This window comes from Helianthus annuus, chromosome 6 (genome assembly GCF_002127325.2).
Source record: "Helianthus annuus cultivar XRQ/B chromosome 6, HanXRQr2.0-SUNRISE, whole genome shotgun sequence".
Taxonomy (NCBI): domain Eukaryota; kingdom Viridiplantae; phylum Streptophyta; class Magnoliopsida; order Asterales; family Asteraceae; genus Helianthus; species Helianthus annuus.
Genome location: NC_035438.2, coordinates 9214514 through 9237493, shown reverse-complemented (window position 1 = coordinate 9237493; position 22980 = coordinate 9214514). Strand labels below are relative to the sequence as shown.

The following is a 22980-nucleotide window of genomic DNA, read 5'->3' as shown; positions in this document are numbered from 1 at the left end:
CACCCTTTCCGATCGCCGGAGGCTCGACGAAGCGAAAACTCTTGGGATAGCGTGCGAGGCGGACAGTTTCTCTGGTTCGGCCTCTCATTCTATCTCGGGCTGTTGTAACTTCCATTCGCCTGTGGGATCGGGTTCTGTTTGTTCTCCGTCTCCTCCGGAAGACAAATGGTCGGCGGCTCGACGAAGTAAGGTGAGGGGATAGCGTACGGGGTGTGCCTTGTTTTGCATATCGGTTGCTAACTAACGTTACCTTTTTCTCTATCTCTTCCTCCGGACCTTCCATTCGCTGTTCGACATTTGTTCTTCCTGGTCATCCTCTCGGGGTGGTTCTGTCGTCATGGGGGAGGATGAGGAAAGCTGGAAAGACGTTCTGGGTCGGAAGTCTCGAAGATATATTGGTGGAGTGGGTGCCAGTAGAAGATCGGAAAACATCACCAAGTTTTATGTCACCAACCTCCCCCTGGGTTGTAGACCTTGGGATGTTGCTGACTTTGTTAAAGTCTTTGGAAGTGTGGCTGGGGTTTACATAGCCAGGAAAGTTGACAAAAATGGGAGAAGATTTGGCTTTATTAGTTTTAACAATGTGGTGGATGTCAAAGAGATGGAACGGGCTCTTAACGGCACGAAAATGGGAGACTCCAAGCTCATTGTCAACCTTGCCAGATATGCTAAAGAGAATGAAGGTGTTGTCGGTGGGGCTAATAAGGTTAAGACTAACTTTGTCAAGGATAAGCAGGTTCACCTCCAAGATCATGTTATTCGGAAGCAGTCTTTTATCAACAAAGGGAAGGGTAAGCTTTTCTGTGATTTGTTTAAAGAAGGAGTTGGTTCGTCTGAATTGCAAGGCCAGTCGGCCAAGGAAACTGAGATTATCATTGATATTGCGGATAATACATCGGCCTTCAAAGAATTCATCGGATGTACGGTGGTAGGCAGATGCAAAGATCTGAAGATTTTAAGAAACCTGGATGTTCTGTTATCGGAAGTTAGAGTAGGAGGAGTTTCCTTAAAATATTTGGGAGGTTTATCTATGGTCTTAAAGTTTGATGACGAAGAGGTGTGTTCTAAATTTCTTCTCGATTTTCACCTTTGGAAGGACTGGTTTTCCAACCTAGACCCATGGGACGGGCAACCGCTTCCTTTTGAACGTTTGGCATGGGTCAAGGTGCATGGGGTTCCTCTTCAACTTGCTGATAATGATGTTTTGAACAACATCACCGAACACTTCGGTAAGATCGTGCATGGATCTCAGCTGGAGGCGGAGGACGTCAATTTGTCGGTGAGCTGTATTGGCTTGCTTGTTAGGGACGGTGGCAGAGTTAATGGGCAGGTTTCTCTCAGGTGGCAGAAAAAATTGTTCCGAGTATGGGTTGTAGAAGAATACAGCGAATGGTTTCCGGATTCCGTGGGTAGAGTGGACAGCCCGGTGTCGCATCAGGTTAACATTGCTGTTAATCTCCAGTCTGACGGTGATCCAGCTAGTTGCCCACCGGAAGTTCTTCGTCCGGTTGGAGAAGCCGAGAAGGTGGGATTGGAAGGGGTGGAGGGTTCCCAAAGGGCGGCACGTGATGTGCATGGGGAAGGAGAGAATGCTATTATGAAGGATCTTAGGAATGTTCCATATTCCCAAGGAAGTCAGGAGCCGCCGTTTCTCTCTCATAGGGACAATTTATCTAGTGGGTCGGTTCATATTTCTAGGTCCCAGGATATTCTTTTTTTCAAAGTCGGATCGTCTAGTAGGCCAAGTAATAAGAAAATTAGACTGAGGTCCAACCTCAACAAGCCCAATAATAGAGGAGCGAGGAGCCCACAGTCTGGTGAAAGACCAAAAAAAAGGCTTAGAGACAATGGGGATTTTTTATTTGATCTCAACAGGCATGCTAATTCAACCGGTTCTGGGGTGCCTCTAGAGGATCCTTTTATTTGTAGCCAGGAGGATAGAGAGAATAATCGGGAAAGGGAATCGGGGTCTGTGAATCCCGATCTTCTTTTATCGCCAGGAGAAGAGGCGAGAGAGGTAGGGCAGATTGTCTGTCCTGTGGAGGAGGTTTTGGATTCCCCAGTCCAGCAGATCGAGGAAGAAGTTCTGGCAACGATCAACATCGGCAAAGTAGTGGGTGTCGACCTCTAGGAGCACTGTGATCTGATCAAGAAAACCATCAATGGAGAAGGTAATAATGTGGTTCAACCATGAATATTTTATCTTTCAATATTAGAGGAATTAAAGGAGGAAGTAAGGCTAGGTGGCTGCAAGATTTGAAAAAAGTTAACAATATTGGTATCATGGCGTTTGAAGAGACGAAAATGGAATCCGTTCCTAGAGAGGCTATCACAGGTATATGGGGGAAGAGTAAGTTCGAATCGGTTTGTGAAGCTTCGGTGGGCCAATCCGGGGGGTTACTTTGGATTTGGGACCCAAGTATTTTGAATATCAGTGCCGTCTCCAGAAATAGATCTTATTTGTGTATTAGTGGGAACCTGGTTGGATGCGGCACCCCTATCAACCTGCTGAATGTTTACGCGCCGCAGAGCACGGTGGAGAAAAGGAATCTTTGGAATGAGATCTCGAATTTGATAGACCCGTCGGTTGGGTTATGGATCTTGGCTGGAGATTTTAACGCTGTCAGGAACGCGGAAGAAAGAAGACATTCTAAGTTCAAGTCGGTATGTGCGAACAATTTTAATGATTTTATTTTTAACAACGGTCTGGTGGAATACCCTATGCAGGGTAGACGGTTTACCTGTAGTAGGGAAAATGGGAAAAAGCTCAGTAAGTTAGACAGATTTCTTGTCTGCCCCGAATTTTTCAATAAATGGGCAACGGCCTGCGTCAGGGTTTTTCCATGTATCCTGTCCGATCACTTTCCTATCTTGCTCGAATTAGTGGATATGAATTATGGAGCGCGCCCATTCAGGATTTTCAGTTCTTGGATTGGAAAACAAGGTTTTGAGGAGGTCGTTAGGTCGACAGCGGAGGAAGTAGGGTATTTTGATCCTCCCGATTCTTGTTTAACGGCCAAATTCGCCCGCATTAGAGCTAAGGTGAAGGCTTGGAGAGATGAGTTCCTGGCTAAAGAAAAGGAGAGTGTTCGTTTGGCCCTTGCTGAATTAGATCAAATGGAATTGGAGATGGAACAAAGAGATCTCTCGGAGGAAGAGGAATGGATCTTGGCTGAAAATAAAAAAGTTATTAGAGAAGCAGAGTATAGGAAAAATCTGGATCTTATTCAAAGATCGCGTGTTAAGTGGGCCACAGATGGGGATGAGAACTCCAAGTTCTTCCACTCTACGATAAACTTCAGGAAGGCGTCCAATACGATTCACGGTATTAATATTAATGGGAATTGGTGTTCGAAGCCGTCTCTTGTTAAAAAAGAGGTGTTCTCGTTTTTTCGAGATAAATTCAAAGACGATTTAAGCAACGGTCCTCCGTTTAACAGTGTCGACTTTAAGAGGATTTCAGATGTTGATAGTGCCATGTTAGTGGAGCCGTTTACTAGAGAAGAAATAAAAGTGGCGGTTTTTGAATGTGGTGCGGATCGGGCTCCGGGTCCAGACGGTATGAACTTCAGGGTGATTAAACATTTTTGGGATTTATTTGAAGATGACTTTTCGAGAATTTTTGACCATTTTCACTCTTCTGGGGAGTTCTCTATTGATAGTAGCTCGTCTTTCATAGTTCTCATCCCTAAGGTAAAAGACCCCGTTTCTTTAAGCAACTTCCGTCCTATTAATTTGGTGGGTGTTATTAGCAAGGTGATCTCGAAGGTTATAGCTAATCGGATAAGGAGGGTGCTGGATAGTGTCATTTCGGAACATCAATCGGCGTTCATTTCGGGAAGGTTTATTTTGGATGGCCCGCTTATCGTTAACGAAATTATTACTTGGATCAAAAAGAAGAAATCGAAGGCCTTCTTTCTCAAAATTGATTTTGAGAAGGCCTACGATAATGTTAGATGGAGTTTCATTTTGAACGTCCTTGCTCTAATGGGTTTTCCGAGTACTTGGTGCAAGTGGATATCGGGAATTCTCAAGTCGGCTAGGTCTTCTATATTGGTTAACGGTGCCCCTACGTTCCAGTTTCAGTGTGAGAAAGGCATGAGACAAGGCGATCCTCTATCTCCATTCCTCTTCCTTGTCGTGATGGAAGCTCTTTCTTGTATGATGTTTCGGGCGAGGGAGGCGGGAGCCATAAAAGGTATTGTGACCCCTAATAATGGTCCTATTATTTCTCACCTCCTGTTCGCGGATGACGCTATTGTTATGGGAGATTGGTCAAAGAGTGAATTGGAAAATGTTCTTAGAATTTTGCGTTGTTTTTATGTTACTTCGGGCCTCAAAATTAATCTTGATAAGTCCAACCTCTATGGTATTGGTGTGAGCTCGGAGGACACGGGGATTTTGGCTAACTTGATCGGTTGTAGGCCGGGGGTTTTTCCGTTCAAATACCTTGGCCTTAAGGTGGGAGCTAACATGAACCGGGTGGCTAATTGGCAACCTATTTTTGATACTTTTCAAAATCGGTTAGCTTCGTGGAAGTCCCATCTCCTATCGATCGGGGGGAGAGTTGTGATAATCAAGTCCATTTTGGAGAGTCTGCCATCTTTTTACTTCTCCTTATATAAGGCGCCTAAGAAGGTGATTATGAGATTAGAAGCTATGATAAAAAAAATTTTATGGGGTGGTTCTTGTGAAGAAAGGAAATTGCATTGGGTAGCTTGGGAGCGGGTTTCGTGTAACAAAAAAGATGGGGGTTTGAGTCTGTCTAAACTGGCGGATGTTAATGTTTCTTTGTTGTCTAAATGGGTTTGGCGGTACAAGACGGAAAATGATAAATTATGGAAGAAGCTTGTGGATGCTTTTAACCACAGTAGGAACGGTTGGGAGTCCATCCCTTTCAAAAAGTCTTATAGTGGAACCTGGAGTAATATCGCCAAAATCACTAATAATATTAAGGTAGACGGTAGGCCTCTTCGGTATTCGTTCAAAGGTATGGTCAGAGATGGTAAAGAGATTTCGTTTTGGCTCGATCCTTGGGCCTGCAACGAACCGCTTAAGCTTCGTTTTCCGGAGTTATTCAGACTTGATTCGGATAAAACCTGCAAGGTTGCTGATCGCGTGGTCAGAACCGAGTCCGGCATCGGCTTTCATTGGAATTGGAGATCTCACTTTATTTCGGAGGAGACCAACAACAGCTTGCTTCTTCTAATCTCGATGATTGAGGGAGTTCGGTTCAGTGACAGACGAGATAGATGGATATGGCGGGATAGTTCATCGGGAGATTTTAGTGTTAAAGCTGTTAAATATGCGATTAATGAGAACCAGTCGGTCGGGGACAGATTTGTTTTGGATTGGTGTCGTTGGGTTCCTGCGAAATGTAATATTCACGTATGGAGAGCCGAGATGGATAGACTCCCGACCTGCGAGGCTTTAGCTAAAAGGAACATAGCTATAGAGGACGTTTCGTGTCAATTATGTGGTTCGGATGTAGAGACGGCCGAGCACGTGTTTATCTCATGCAACATAGCTACTGTTATATGGCAAGGTGTTTCCTCATGGTGCAAAATTCCACCCATTTATGCGTTTTCCATTCCAGACCTCCTCAATAGCCACAGGTTTTTAAGAGCGTCGGAGAAAAAGAAAGAAGCTTTAAAAGGTATCATTATGATTACGTGTTGGAGCATTTGGCGCGCTAGGAACAACCTTCGTTTCTCAAACATTCCGGTCAAGATTGAAGGCATTTTAAGCGAAATTAAGGTTCTAGGTTTTCTTTGGTTCTCTAAAAGATCTAGATTTAAAGTTATCGAGTGGGGTGAGTGGTGCTCCTTTGTAAATATGTAATTGTTCGGTTGTTTTGTGTCGGCCTGTCTTGGGCCGGCGGTTTCTAATGAAAGTCACGTTTCAAAAAAAAAACTATAATTTTATAACTACACTAGTATCAAGCCTCTGTGTTGCAGCGGTTGTCATAAAACTGTGTTAAGTAGTAGCAATGCTATACCATTGTCAGCGACCACCAACACCGGAAAAGCTCGTAAAAACAAAGTAAACAAAAACGGGAAAAAATAACGCCGAGCGAAAAGCAGATGTAAAATCTTTGAATCACGCACGCTCGTTGCTGAGAAATTAAACCTAAACGTAAAACATAGAAAAAAATAACTAAGTCCATCCAGGACCAGCGTGTTGGACGAAGTTGTCAAACTCAGAAAAATAGATGTGACGCGACGGGCCAGTCAAACGGGAAAAAATATACGAAAAAATGTTGAACCCCACACGCACGTTTCGGTGCGTTAACTCACAAAATTTAGAATGAAATGAAAAACTTGGGAAAGATGAAAAGTATGGTGGACCAAAATTAAAAATAAGACTTTCACCGTTGGTGACTTTCTCCCAACCTAGGTTGTACAAATAAATTTAAGAAAAAGAAAAATTCTATTTTTCTCCACAACCTGGTTGGCCAAGCAACCCAAAGTTGCAAGAGGTTGCACATGCTCTTTTGTCACTTGTCATAATTGGATTGGTTCCATCACCTAATTTTCTTTTTTGTATTTTATTTTCTAACTAACAATTCCCCCAATAATTTTATTACTCAAATAATTTTTAATATTTAAACTGAATAACAAAACTAAATACACCGTATTTCCTAAAATAAATTTCTGAACATTATGATATAAAGTATATTAAAAATGGAGTTCGTTTGAAAAATATATTTTCCAGTATATTATATATATTGATTGTTTAACTTTTTAATTTTTATATTAAAAATAAGTAAGTTTTATTTGTTTTTTAAAAAATAATTGTTTAATTATTATTTACATTTATTTAATAAAAATTGAGGTTTGGTTGAGTTGTGAATATGTGTTAAAAAATTGAGTTAGGTTGGGTTGGGTTGGGTTGTGTATGTGTAAGAGAGAGAAATTAATTTTTTATTAAAGGTTGGGTTGGGTTGTGAATGTGGGTAGTGTAAAAAGAGTTGGGATTAAATTGCAAAAGATGAAAAACTTTCGGTTAAAAGTAAAAACACAAAGGGTCTAAATTATAAAATTGAAGTTAGTTATTAATTTTAGATATAGATAAGGATAAAAATAAGTGATATCTATATATTGGTTATTAATTAGTATTAATATTAAAAGAAATTTATTAAACAAATATAAATTAAATTTATGAGGTTGAAGGAGAAAATGGAATGTGGGATTATTTATAGTCTTTTATTATAAGTTAGATTCATATTTAATTTCTCAAATGTAAGTTTTTAAAATTTTAATATATACAATTCATATCTATATACTTAAAATTTATTTCTAGACTTATAATAATGTTCTTAAGTATCAAAATCTAATGTTTGATTCTAACTTAGTATCATTATACTAGATCTTTATTATTAATTCATTCTGTATTTTTTGGTTTTTAATTTTTTTGTTATTACAGATATTATTTAAATATTATTTACATTATTACATATGCTTTTTGCAGTTTTGCAGTAAAGTAATAAGTAGTCGATAGATTTAATCCGAAATGGAGAAATCTTACTAAAAATAGAATATGGTTACTTGGTTAGGAAAAAATATATATCAAAATAAAAGAAAATTTGATACAAAATTGATCATTAAGGGAAATAAATCCAATTGTCTACACACAGTCCCAACATGGTAACATTGGAAAATAATGCAAAAAAATAAATTGGGCCGTGGAGTTGTAAAATTAAGTGTCATATTGGGCTAAATGTGTAAATGGGTTATTAATGAGCCCATATGATATGATTAGCTCGTTCTGTAGAGCCCGTAAAATTGCAGACTAAATAAATCCAATTGTCGACTTGTGTCTTCATGACTTCATCTGCCTATGGCTGTAAACGAAAGCCGAGTCAAGCCTGGTTGGGTTCTAGAGCGAGCTCAAAATTAAATGAGCAGCTCGGCTCGGCTCGAGCACGAGCTTGAAGTTAAACAAGCTTAAGAGCCAACAACCCGAACCGAGCTTGGCTCGGTTATAAAATGAGCCGGCTCGGCTCAAGTTGTTTCAAATCGAGTTTTTTTAGCTAGTTTTTTTCGAGCTTTTTTCTAGCCAAGCTACGAGTCACGAGCTTTTTGAACAACCCTAAATCTGCCCCATCCAAGTTTTATCAAGAATTATTTTAATTGAAACAACTTTTCTTGGTTTGCAGGTGAAGTCTAATAAATAATAGTTGGTTAAATCTTAAACCAACAATTGAGTTTTTCTTCTTAGATTCTACTACTTATATACAAAAAAAAGTTACTGTGTGTTCCACAAAAGTTCAATTTAGTCTCTTATTTTCATTTACAAAGCAGTGGCGCAGCAGGAATTATTTTCTGATGATGCGAATGAGAGGTTCAACCAAACTTTCAAGGAATGCAATCAGGGTTTTTGTCTATAAAATGCACTATTTTTTTAAGGGGGTGTACTTGGGTCCGCCCCTGATACAAATAACTGTCACGATCATATCCAATCGATGAACGCCTTTTGCACCAGCTTAAAATTTTCCTAAATACTTCGAGACTTGAAGGGGTATGGTCCCAAAAATCCGCGCAGACCAATCAGGTCGCGCGCGAGACCAATCAGGGGGCGACGACACCTGCCCCATGATCTCCACTCACCTGCTCCTGCTGATGTCAGGGAGACAACAAGGACGACAACCCGGACACGTGGCTCCACTCAAGCTGCGCCAGCTCCGGTGACCTTCTAGAAACACTAACGGTTGTCATAGAAGAGACAGAAGGGATATTCTTTGTTGTCGACTCTAAGCCCAAGGCCCATCAGCCCATCTCCTTCCACACTACTCCGGCTATAAATAGGGACCTTCATACACAGGTTAATTCATTCTATTCTCTACTCTCTCACTCTTAAACACACACTTATTTCCTCAAAAAAAATATTTATTCTCACGCCGGAGAGTGGTGGTTAAGAGGGAAACCCCCATATTCCCTTCTTAACGAGCTTAACGGGGTGTTGATTGTTTTGCAGGAAGGATCAAAGCTTTAGCTCAGGAAGGATTAAGAAGATTAACCTCTATGGTTGAAACATAAACCAAACTAATAAACCTAAATTTAGTTACGTGTTTCTTCAAGACTAGTGCTGAACAAAAACACGATTAACCGAATTGAAACCATTGACCTACAAAACCTCACCAAATAATTAACCATAACCGATGCATAGGTTTTGTTTTTGTACTTTTTCTAAAACCGAAATATACGGTTCAATTTCGGCTATATCTTGTTTCAAAACCGAATCGAACCGTACGAACTTGTTTGAATGCTTGTTAATGGAATTGTAGCCCAAATTTATCACTTTCGGCAAAAAAAAGTTCAAGTTCGTATTAGTGGTTAAAAATTAGGCCAAATTTTTAAGCCTAAATCCATTTTTTGTGTTATTTAGGCCCAAACATTTCAAGACCAAATGTAAAACCGATACCAAACCAATATGTAAAACCGAAGGTTACATTTTCGGTTTTGGTTTAGTTTGATCCTGAAGGGGTATGGTCCCAAAAGGCCGCGCAGACCTTCATTCAGGTCGCGCGCAGGACCATACTCCTTATTCATCAAATTGTTTACTGCCAACCTCGCGCAGGTTATGTCATCATGCATCAAATTGTTTACTGCCAACCTCGCGCAGGTTATGTCATCATGCATGAATCTCCCACCTGTACGCGCTCTTACTTTGTTATACTGATTTATGTCAATAGCAACAGATACATGCATTAGGTTGGTTTGATCGTTTATTTTCTTTTGACACAATAATTTGCATAAAAAAGTGTTTGTGTGAAACAGTTAAAGCATATATAGTCAAAGCGATTTACAAGATGAAAAAGAAAAATATATTCTTCTAAAGAACACATGAAACACGTACTTATTTAAATGTTAATTTACTAAACTTTCTCGACGTAATACAAAAGTTGTTTAGTGTACATATAACTAATAATAAATAAGGAATTGTGACATTTTTATTAACAATTAAGCTTATTATTTTATTTGTAATAGATAAACGTATTTTTTGAACTGCCAACAAAAACTTTATTCGAAATCTAGCAAGGCGCTAGCATCAAACTACATCCACCAATTACATTTGCTACATCAAAACAGAAAGAAATACAACCTAAAATAGGAAACAAAGGCTAACAATTAGCTAAACCCAACCCAAAAAAACTTCAACCATCATCTCCAAATATATTGAATCTACACCAATCTTCCCATATCAGTGTTTGGTCCTTGGCCCCTAGATTTTATCCAAAGGAAACTCATGCTTTTAACCTCTTCGCTTACCTTACTAGCCGATGCTTGGTGACCCATGGACATCATTAATAGCCTTCCAAATGCTCCATATAACGACAAGTACTTTGGCATGAAAAGTTTTCTTCTTCTTGGCCGAGCCGTAGAGGAACGAGTGATCATACAAAGTGATTTGAGATGGAAGTCTGCTCCACTGAAAAAATTGCAGCCCAAACCATCTGAGCCAACCCGCAAGATGTGAAAATACGCTCACATGTCTCTGATAGTCGCCACATAATACGCACTCCAATTGTTGTATCGGAACCCCTCTTCTCTATAACACCACTCTTGTCGGCAGCCTTTAACCCACCGCTCTCCAAGTGACCATCCCGACCTTTTTTGGAGTCCAATAATTCCAGCGGATCACATAGTTTGACGGTACCCTACCATGAGTTCTTATGACCTCTTTAATACTCTTGACCGAAAAATTACCTATTTTCCATGTCCACATGTTTGATTGTACCGGTGAGTGTTATATTTTGCAACAGGATCGTCAAGCTCTGCAACTCGACCTGTTCTTCATTTATCTAACTTATATAACTCACTTTGTTATACCTATTACAAGTGGTTGTATTATTATAGAGAACATCCGACTAGTAAAACACTAGTTGAGACAAGAACGACATATTGCATAAACATGTGTAGATTTTGTAATCACTCGACCAATGACATCTTTGTAAGATTAAATATATTAATCATGTGATATTTAATCTTGTAGCCATATAATCATTTATATAATATATAGATCAAAATATATTATACCTATTATATAATTAGTTGGTAATTGTTGATGGACCATACTACCCTTATTAACTACTTAGTTGATGGACCATATTACCCTTATTAACTAATTAGGTTTCCTCTTGGGTGTGTATATATAAGAAGATAATTAGAGAGATTAAAGGTTACACACTTATCATAACATCATAATTTTCGTCCCTTTCTACACCTCTCTCTCTCCAAACGAACTCAAACCCTACAGTTCGGTATTACCATCAAGAACTTACACCCTAAGGAGGAACTAGATCATCCTGACAACTATGTCGAACTCCATGGCTGTGTCTCTGACTGGATTCTCTGCTGGTATGTCTGCTATTACAGTTATTTCTACATGTTTTCCATTATGTTTATACAGAACTGATCAACAATCTTATACTTTTAATTTCTACTAGTAACCACAAAAGGGAAACATTAACAATAACATCAAGAAAAGATTCTTTCTTAAATCCATTAGCCTTGTTGAGAATCTCTTTCTTGGATCTATTAAATGTGATTCATAAAACTGAAATTTATTAAACCTTATAAAATATAAAAGAATTTTGGGAACATGAAATTGGGATCGAATCTAAAAATGATGTTACACATGGAAAGGAAGTTGGACAAACGTTTGTATATAGTCCATGAAAAGCCGTGCAGTGTAAAGCAATTTCATTATTGGCCCCATATCCCGACACTTTGACGACGTATCCCTACAAAATGTACCATATATACTTTTTACGTCTTTATGACATAAATGTTTTATTTTGTAACACATTATAATATAATCTAAAATACAAAATAAGGAGAAAAATATCTTAACATATGTTACTGTCTTTTAATATAAAAAAGAACAATCAAACATGAAAGATATAAGTATATACTACTAGGGGAAGCTTCAAATGAAAACCGATTGTGAAAACTCAAAAACTAATTAAAAAAGCCAAAAAAACATACCAACAATTTTTTTTTTTTTTTTTGCATAATAATTTTCGCAGGTTTTTTTATATAAAAAAATTTTCAAAAAAAAAAAATTGTGTAGTGCACATGTGTAATACTACACATATGTATGTGTACTACACATGTGTATTATTACACATGTGTACTACAAAAAAAAATTGAATTTTTTTTTTCATATATAAAAGCCAGCGATTTTTATAAAAAAAATTGAAAAAAAATTTATGTGTTTTTTAGGCTTTTTTTAGTTAGTTTTCGAGTTTTCACAATAAAAATGGTTTTCATTTAAACCATCCCCTATACCACTATGCACTATGATATAAATTGATATCGTAGATACACTCACTCTTAAGTCTTAACACACAATTATAGAATTCCAAACAAATATCAAAGAGTTAACTGTCATTTTTGTCCCAGTGGTTTGTTCAATTATGTCAGTTTTGGTCAAATTTCAAATTTGTATCATTTTCGTCCCTCTCTGACATTCTTGAAAAATGTAGTTTCGTCCAAAAAAACATAAGTTAACTGTCATTTTTGTCTCTGTGGTTTGTCCAATTATTCGATTAAACCTTAGTTTTTTTGGACGGAATTGACATGTTTAAAAAATGTTAGAGAGACAGAGACGAAAACGATACAAATTTGAAATTTGACCTGGACTGACATAATTGAACAAACACACAAACGAAAATCACATTTAACTCGATATTAAATCATAAAGCCCGATCTATTAAATTTATTTCCACACAAAAAGATGATTATGATGATAGTAATCATTCATAGACTTAATATTATTTTAATTACTACCCGAGGTATTTGGATTATTTATTTATTTCTTGAAAACTTTAGTTTTAAAAATTTGAGATACATCTTAAAAATACAACAGTTTAATAATTTTAGTGAGTTTTCTAATCAGGGTTTAGATGAGATTCAAGAATATATCTTAATCAGAAACCAGACCAATTATTACATGAATTAAAATATTGTTTCAATAAAATCTTAAGTACTCAAATCAAATCTTGTATAAACAAAATTTTCATCCACAACAATTGTTCAGCCCCGGGGGCAGTAGTTTGTCTTTAGAAGGATATAATTTGCAATTTAGAAAAAGGTGGCGGCGCAGCTTGTTGCTCATTTACCTTCTGTTTTGATGTAACATGACAAGTTTTTTAGTGAAATAATTGAAATACAAAATTTATAACAAAAAAAAAATCCTGAATATAATAAACATTATTGTCAGACCAGATTATTGCCAATATGTGCTAAACTATAATCTTTTAAAGAAAGGATGATGAATATACCGAAAAATAAAATATATATGATGATTAATTTGATTTTAACAAATCATTGTACTTCATACAATATTTGTGAAAAAAAGTTAACAAGCGGTAAACATGTTTAAATAATAGTTCGTACTAAAATACAGGTAACTAAATTAACACTGAACTATCAAATTAGAGATCAATATGATTGAATGTTTAACTGATTTGTACTCATAAATCATGATGGGTGTAAGTCAATAAGAGCATTCCCACAACATATTCTTTGGCGTTTTGGGGCTCACAAGGAGAGATGGAGGAGACGTTTAGTGGGGCGGGGGATGACGGACAACGTTGGCTAACCCATACCGTGCAAGCGTTGGTTATGGCGTTGCCCTACTAGCGTGGCTTTGAAGCCGGCGTTGGGTGCGCGCGCGAGGAGGGGGGGGGGGGTTGAGCTGGCTAGCTAAGATTTATTGTTGAAATTAGACCGTTTTGGGTAGCCGTTAGGCATGTCAGTTTCAATGTAAAAAAACAAATTTAAAAAAAAAAACTTACAAATTTTTACCTATAAATACCCCACACACCTTCATTGTTTACCTACAAATTTTTTCAAATCTTCTTCAACCAATCTCACACCAAACAACAAATTTTTTTCAACCAAAACAACATCAAAAAACCGAACATGGTGCATTGGACGGAGGAGGAGGAGATCGCACTTGTCGCATCGATCGCCAATGCACAACGTATGTTACAACGCGGTCAAACCGTGTATTGGGCACAAGCATTCCAGCAATACCAACAACACGTTGGGTATGCTCATCATAATTTAACGTTTGCCATCACAAGTGGCGTGAACTAAACCATAGCTGGATCGGTTTAAAATTTGTTTCGACCGTGTCCCTGGGGGGGACCTGAACACGACGATCGAATGGAGATCGTGAAGATCGAGTGGAGGTACGACGGGAATCCGGAATTTAAGTGGGTTCCCCACTTTAACATTTATCAAACTCTGTAATTTTTTAGGAATTATTAACTATTTTTTTATTTTTTAGGATTTAATAAGTAGCTTTTTAAAATTTTTAGGATGTTATGTAACTTTTTTTTAAATATATATAAGTTTGTGTTTTATTTTATAAATCTCAAGTGTATAAAAAAATATAAAAAAGCCAACAAGGACCACCAACGCCGATAACTCACGCTGCTTCCACATCCCACTTTTTTGGGTGGTTTTGTGAAGCCCACAATTGCCACATGTCGAGCAAAGCCCCCAACCTAAACACCCCTACCCCACATTCTAATACGGATGAGAGGCATTTTTGTGAGAAAAAAAAAACAAAGGAAAAAAATAATCCAGAAATGGATTATTCGCGAGGTGTTTCTTAAAGCTTCCATTATGGGTGAGGATATATTAGGAAATTTATTTAGGTAGAAAGGCTAAAAAGTAATCTTGACTATCTATTAAATAACAATGACTAATATTAAATTGGTGAAACTGAAAAAAAAAAAAGCGCGTGAATTAGTTTGAGGGTATTCTAGTCCATTCAAGTCAATAGTTTCTATCTCCTCCAATTCCCCATCGTTTTTAAAACGTTAATACTTTTTTCGTACGACAATATTTTTTTATAAAAATTGCACCATAAAAACGAGTGTTTTTTTATCTTTAAAACGAGCATATTATTGTTATACTTTTGAAAAAAATCGAAAACCCAGATGCGTAAAACGCAATGGATAGAACAACACACTATAACTCAGGTTCTAAAACGCAATCGGGTTTCATATGGTCGTGATTATGTTTTAACATGGCCATGCCTCTATTCTAACATGACCATGTTTATGTTTTAGCATGATCATGTTTTTTGCACTCAAATTCTGAAGAAAACGTACGTAAAACGCAATGGGTTTCATATGGTCATGTTTCTCTTTTAACATGGCCATGCATTTGTTTTAACATGGTCATGTTTTTGTTTTAACATGGCCATGCATTTGTTTTAACTTGGTCATGCCTCTGTTCCAACATCAAGCAATGGGTTTTAACATGGTCATGTTTATGTTTTAACATGGTCACGTCTTTGTTCCAACATGATCATGCTTCCCTTTTAACATGATCATGTTCTTTTACACTCCAGTTTTAAAACACAATGAAACCCAAAATCAAGATTTTGCACTATAGATTCTAAAAATCAATGAAGTTTTAACATGGCCATGTTTATGTTTTAACATGGTCATGCTTTTGTTCCAACATGACCATGTTTCTATTTTGGCATGATTATGTCCTTTGCACCCCAGGTTGTAAAACGCAATGAAACCCAAAATCAATATTTTGCACTGTATGTTCTGAAAATCAATAGAGTTTTAACATGGCCATGTTTATGTTTTAATATGGTCATGCTTTTGTTCCAACATGACCATGCTTTTATTTTAGCATGATCATGTTCTTTGCTTGCAAAACACAATGAAACCAAATATCAATATTTTGCACTGTAGGTTCTAAAAAGCAATGGAGTTTTAACATTGTCATGCTTTTGTTCCAACATGACCATACTTCTATTTTAGCATGATCATGTTCTTTACACTCCAGGTTGTAAGAAGCAATGAAACCCAAAATCAATATTTTACACTACGGGTTCTAAAAAGCAATGGAGTTTTAACATAGGTTCTAAAAAGCAATTTAGTTTTAACATGGGTATGCCTTAGTTCCAACATGATCATGCCTCTGTCTTAGCATGATCATGTTCTTTGCACTGCAGTTTCTAAAACACAATGAGTTTTAACGTGATCATGTCTTTGTTCCAACATGATCATGCTTCTATTTTAGCATGGTCATGCCTATACTTTAACATCCAGAAGAACAAAAATGAAAAAACTCTAACTAAAAACATAATGAGGTGAAAAACGCAATTGAGGTTTGATAACCTAAAACACAATGGAAATAAAAAATAACACAACTTACAAAATAACTCTGATTAACGACGGTGGACGGAGAAAGAACTCTGATACACCGTGAGGAAACTGGTGGCGGTGGAATGGTGGTGTCAGACCCAACAGGTGGTTGAAGGTGGTGGTGGTTTCAAATCTAGTTTCCGGCAAAATGGTGGTGATTGTAGGTGGTGGTGGTGGTGGAGGTGGTGGTGTTGGTTGTGATGTGGTAGTTTATGGTTTTGAAAATGGTGGATTTGAGTATACGGGGAAGAGAAATGAATTACAGATATTGGGTTTTTTTAAGATGGTGAGTTTTGACCAAAATACACCTCCTTATGTTTTTTCATCTTTGTCATATGTCATCCTCTTATTGCTTGCTATCCTTTTTACCCAAACTAAACTTTCCTATTTGATATTTCCCCCCTGTGATATTAGAATGTGTATATATTTTTCAACCCGTCACTCTAGATTGGTACGAAGAATACCTAATTAAGAAAAGGGTATGTTTCTTCAAACTCATACTCTTACAATAAAAACACTCAAACGCTATCAACACTATCAAATGGAGGTTTGTTACATGTATTTATCTAAGGTATATGGATAGTTCATATTTCAATATTATTACCTAAGCACCGGCGATATTTTATAAGGGAGATCACCGGTTGAAGTCTCATTCGTGACAAAATATCACGTGTAACGGTGTGAGCCCCTTGTTTTATCAAAAGTGGGTCTTCGAGCGATGGATTTCCTCTGGATTTGGTGATGGGCATGTGACCAGCGCTATCTGCGATCGCGAGGCGTGTGTGACCTTTTGCCAATAATTGTAACCGGATGGCTGGGCTTTATTGGACATTTAAAAAAGAAATATAAAACTCGAGGTAAATGCTTTTAGTTTTTTTAACAAAAATTTGAATCACTGACGGATCACTAGAGTATCATCGTGCCACCAGCGTAATCACCCGTTCATATCCATCTCCATTAGGCTATAATGTTTATACACAAATTAATGAAAAAACCTAATAAATTTGAGAAAAACCTCTTATGAAAATCGAAATAAAGAACTAATGCTACAAAAACCTTTTGAATTATTAATGATAAAAAAAGTTTAGTGCTCAAATTTTGATGTTAATTTAGGAATGAAATACAACATTTTTGTTGTATTCAAACGGAAAAAGCAAAAGAGGTGGAAAGAAAAAGATAAAGCAAAGTGTTGAGTCAGTCAGTCAGTCATGCTAATGCTATTGCTACCAGAATTTGCCGTTCTGCATCTCTATACTTACCTTTCATTTACGGCAACAACACAACACTCTATCACCAAACCCTAGATACTACCGATAACGGTCGATTATCTCTTCCTCAACTTCTACATTCATCACTCTTACACAAATCTCTCATCCAGCTGTTAATTTCCTTCTGGTTAACTTACTTTTACTCAAAATCAGAGGTAATTTTGATCTTTATGTGATCGTTATTATTGTAAACCGACTCTGATACCATGTTAAAATGTAAAATGTTTTTAAGAAAAATTTTACTCAAAATCAAAGGTAATTTTGATCTTTATGTGGTTATTAATTGTGAATGTTATTGTAAACCCGCTCTGATACCACGTTAAAATGTTTTTTTTTTTTTTTTAATTACTCAATAATAGCAGAGGTAATTTTCATCTTTATGTGATTATTTTGTGAATTTTATTAAATGTTTTTTCTAAGAAAATTTCAACACCCACTAGCAGTGGGGACTGGGGAATGAATACATATTATAAAGTAACTAATATTACAGAATTGTTACATGAAAATAAAGAAATTAAAAGAAGTGTTACTGAATTAACTCTAATAGTGAAGAGCGAATTGAATGAATTGTAGCTTGTTTATTGTTTTTGGATTACGACGTGACGATGATTTTTACAGTTTTTCCGCTTTCTTATTTTGTAATTTACGTTTGTTTTGCCTTTTCAGCTGTTAATTGCGACTTTGTGGTGTGATAAGTTTGAATATCTTATTATTATAATTTGTCTTACATGATTGTGAATGAAGTTAGGGATCTGATAAAGTTGTTTTTTAATTATTTATTATTTTATAGATTTTATTATAAGCATTTTGCAAACATTCCGGTCATAATTTTAGTAATAATTATCGGAAATTGATTGCTGGTTGTGTGTTGGTTTCTAAAACAAGCTTTTTATAAAGTTTACAGGCGTTATTGACACTCACAGGCTGATCCCAGTTGTACATTCATGTATCACATTTGGTATTTTCACTAAATAAATATGTTTTTTGAACTTTGTTTTCTAATATAAACTGTTTTAGGTTGAACATAAAGATCTTGTTTATATGTCACATGTAGATAGATATGTGCGCGTGTGGAAGAATGATTTCGGGTTTAATTTACGTTATTTTGGAAAAAAAAAAAAAGATATCTTTGATCTGTTTTATTATGCTTGGTGTTTGCTTCATTTATCATTTACATGTGTACAGAAGCATGAAATGATCGGTTTGTTTATTTGCTCAAGTGTTTACGTGTGATGTTATTGTTAACTGTTCGTTTTGGCTTTACAGAGTTTCATCGGTTACAGTATCGGCATTTGATGGTGTACAATAAACAAAAATGAAAAGGATTTATGAATCAAGAAAGCTTCCGGATCACCAACAATCGTTTCGTATGGACAAGTTACCACACACACAATACATTTCGGTAGAAGACGACGGTTATCTTGACTTTTCCGATTTACCCGTGCCCGTGAAGCCATGGAAGGGGAAAGACTCACTCCTTGACAACGAGCTTATTTTAGATATTAGCACGCTAAAAAGAACCGACGATTCTCTAGATGATATCGGTTCCACATCATTCTCGGGAGCTAGTCATCCCCCAGAGCCCATTGACATCGATTTCATGAGCCCGGTGCGTGTACCCATGGGTCAAACCAAATCACCCGATCCACAATGCTTACTGAAAACCTTGTCAGTAAAGGGCCCATTTCTAGAAGATTTGACGCTTCAAGATTCCGAAATCAAACAAAGCCCGTTAGGCCCATTACTTGGCCCGTCACCCGAGAGCTCCCCGTTACAAGATTCGGAAAAAGAGTGCGTTTGGGACGCTTCTTTACCTCCTAGCCCGCATAGTAGCATTGATAGTACCGGTATTATCACGGGTATGAGCGTTGCGAACAGCTGCTGTACGAGCAATGGGGTTACAAGTGACGGAATGCTTAGTGTTGATAAATTTAACGAAAGTACAAAAGGGAGTGTACGAGGGGATTCACTAGAAAGCGGAAAAACAAGTGTTAGTCGAGCGAGTGATAGTAGCGGGCTAAGTGACGATAGCAACTGGAGTAATTTCACCGGGAGTGTTAACAAGCCTCACAAAGGGAATGATCCGAGGTGGAAAGCGATTCTTTCTGTTCGGGCCCGAGACGGGCTTTTGGGCATGAGTCATTTTAAGTTGCTGAGACGGCTCGGTTGTGGTGACATTGGTAGTGTGTATCTTTCTGAACTGAGTGGGACCTACTGCTGCTTTGCAATGAAGGTGATGGATAAAGCATCCCTTGCTAATAGAAAGAAACTGTCACGAGCTCAGACCGAACGAGAGATATTACAACTGCTTGATCACCCGTTTTTACCGACTTTATATACTCATTTTGAAACCGATCGGTTTACTTGTTTGGTTATGGAATATTGTCCCGGTGGTGATCTGCACACGTTACGGCAACGCCAACCTGGAAGACATTTTTCAGAACATGCAGCAAGGTATGGTATTTAAACTATGTATTAATTTCATATATACCCTTACAAACTTTAAAAAGTTGATATATACGCAACCGAAACTAAAAATATCATATATATGCCCTTAGAAAGTAATTAAATATCAAATATACCGAATTTATCAAAAACAATCTAATAAATGATCATTTAATCCTTATTTTTATAACTTCAAGTTTTCATATATACTAATCTTTTAACTTCATATTTTTATATAACACATTTTTAGCTTAAATCTATTTTTACCGATTTTTTATTAATTTATTTTTTTACCCATAAACAACAGTAATATTCGCCATATATAATATTTCAGCTAAATAAATAATGCTAGAAATGAGTAAATATAATGTTTGAAATTAAAGGTCATATATGAGATTTCAAAGTAATAGAAAAATAAGGGTAAAATTGTCATTTATTACATTGTTTTTAATGAATTGGTATATATATATATATGATATTTTAACTACTTTGTAAGTAAGGGTATATATGATTTATAATTTTGCATGGGTATATATGAAATTTTGCAAGTTTGTAGGGGTATATATGAAATATAGGGTAAAGTTCTTGTACAAATAATCTTAACATACTAAACATACAAATTGAAGGAAAACTCAAAAAGACAAGGTGGCATTTTTGTAATTATCAATAACTATCAAAGTTACTCTACAAATATACCTAAAAAAACCTAACCACTCCCCCCACCCCCAAAAAAACCTAAACCCCCACCCCCCAAAAACCTAAAAAAACCTACCCCCCCCACCCCCCAAAAACCTAAAAAAACCTACCCCCCCCCCACCCCCACCCCCAAAAACCTAAAAAAACCTAACCCCCCCCCCCCCACCCCACCCCCAAAAACCTAAAAAAAACCTAACCCCCCCCCCCCCACCCACCCAAGCTAAAATGCTAAAAACTAAACCCCCAAAAACCTAAAAAAATAAAAAAAAAACACACAAATTATTTTATTTTATTTTTTTAACATTTTTTATTAAAAAATCGCTACTTTTAGTAGCAGCCAAAAAAAATAATTTTTTTTTTTTTTTTTTTTTGCTAACGAAATGTAGCGATTTTTTAATAAAAAATGTTAAAAAAAAAATTGTGTTTTTTTAGGTATTTTTGGTTGTAACTTTGATAGTTGGTGGTAATTACAAAAATGCCACCTTGTCTTTTTGGGTTTTCCTTCAATTTGTATGTTTAGTATGTTAAGATTATTTGTATTTGATCTTTTGCCATGAAATATAATCGACATTCATGAAGCCATGATAATCAACTTTTGTTTTCTTTAAACAGGTTTTATGCTGCTGAGGTTCTATTAGCGCTCGAGTATCTCCATATGCTGGGAGTCGTATACCGAGACTTGAAGCCCGAGAACGTGTTGGTACGTGATGACGGTCACATAATGTTATCCGACTTTGATCTTTCTCTAAGGTGTGCGGTTTTGCCTACGCTCGTGAAATCATCTCAAAACTGCGACACGTCCAAACGACAGTCATCGTGCATCGAGCCCACATCCGTTTGCATCCAACCCACGTGTTTCCTCCCGCGCATTTTCACTCCAAAAGCCAAAAAACGAAGCGCTCACAAATCCCGAGCTGACCTCACCCCACTATTCGGAGCACTGCCGGAACTCGTTGCCGAGCCGACCGCTGCTCGGTCGATGTCATTTGTCGGGACTCATGAATACTTGGCACCCGAAATTATCAAAGGGGAAGGGCATGGGAGTGCGGTAGATTGGTGGACTTTCGGGATATTCTTACACGAGTTATTATACGGTAAAACCCCTTTTAAGGGTTCGGGAAACCGAGCCACTTTGTTTAACGTAGTTGGGCAGCAGTTAAAGTTTCCGGAATCACCGGCTACGAGTTACGCGAGCCGGGATCTAATCAAGGCGTTGTTAGCCAAAGAGCCGCAAAACAGGCTTGGAGTCAAAAGAGGAGCCACTGAGATCAAACAACACGCGTTTTTTGAAGGTGTTAACTGGGCTCTGATCCGTTGCAGTACCCCGCCTGAAGTGCCGAGAGCTATGGAGGTGGAACCGCAACCTGTGAATTTCCGGGAAGCCGCCCCAATTGGGGCGGGTGGGGCGGGTAACGATAGCAAGAGAATGGTGGATGTGGAGACGAAGCCTGGGGGTAATTTTGTGGACTTTGAGTTCTTTTAACTACCCTTATATAGATTTTTGTTTATGTTGTTATCGCCGACTATTTATTCTCACCGTGTGATCAAATGTTGTATTTTGGTTCGTTGCATGCAAGTACTGTTGTGGTTTTGTCTACTTAAATGCGTTATACTTGTTCACTTTCTTCGGAAAAATTTTTAACATAGCGATCGTAATGTTCAATGTGATAGTCGACTTTACATGTTTGTGTCCCAAAACCTGAATGATTTGAAGCTGTAATAGTGTTTCAAAATCGTTTGATTTACTCAAAATCTACACATTTGAGGCACTTTTATAATGTGTTTTAACATGTATGTAATGGTACATCAAAAGTTGCATATGTTTGAAGCTGTAATAGTGTTTCAAAATCATTTGATGTACTCAAAATCTACACATTTGAGGCACTTTTATGTGTTTTAACATGTATGTATGTATGTAATGGTGCATCAAAATTTGCATATGTTGACCAACCATTAGTCAACCTTTGATCTTATAACGGTGTGTTTAAGTTAGGGGTAAGGGTGCTCCACTCACCACACCCAATCATGTTCTGCCACGTCATCGAACAGTGGCGGATCTAGGATTCTCGCCAAGCCGTAACGTTTTAGAAATAAGCGGTAACGAAATCGAAAAAACGTCAAATTTTTTCAAATTTTACACTAATTTTACACTACCGTCGGAACGCCAAGCCGTAGCGAACGCCACCCCTAACTGTATGCTACATCCGCCCCTGTCATCGAACCTGGTTCCATCACTAGTGATGGATTTTAGTGGGGGTGCCCATCACTCATCACACCCAACAATTTCCCTCAATGGTAACAGTCTGCAACTTTTCACGCGTTATGGCTACACTGCTTTATGAGTTTAACGAGTGATGGAATTAAGCGGCGGCGGTGTTCCAC

At 37.3% G+C, this 22980-nt stretch overlaps 1 protein-coding gene across 2 annotated transcripts; it reads left to right on the top strand.

Moving 5' to 3' along the window:
* Positions 1–16875: 16875 nt before the first annotated feature.
* Positions 16876–22278, top strand: LOC110864587 (serine/threonine-protein kinase D6PK). Of its 2 annotated transcripts, none has more exons than XM_035974384.1 (3): positions 16876–17046; positions 18724–19911; positions 21211–22278. In XM_035974384.1, the coding sequence occupies exons 2-3, from the start codon at positions 18773–18775 to the stop codon at positions 22079–22081; spliced, it is 2010 nt and encodes a 669-aa protein (XP_035830277.1). In that variant the 5' UTR covers positions 16876–17046; positions 18724–18772; the 3' UTR covers positions 22082–22278. The 2 variants fall into 2 exon arrangements, with proteins under 2 accessions (XP_035830277.1, XP_021969380.1); XM_022113688.2 differs by lacking the exon at positions 16876–17046 and adding an exon at positions 17327–17612.
* The last annotated feature ends 702 nt before the right edge of the window (positions 22279–22980 follow it).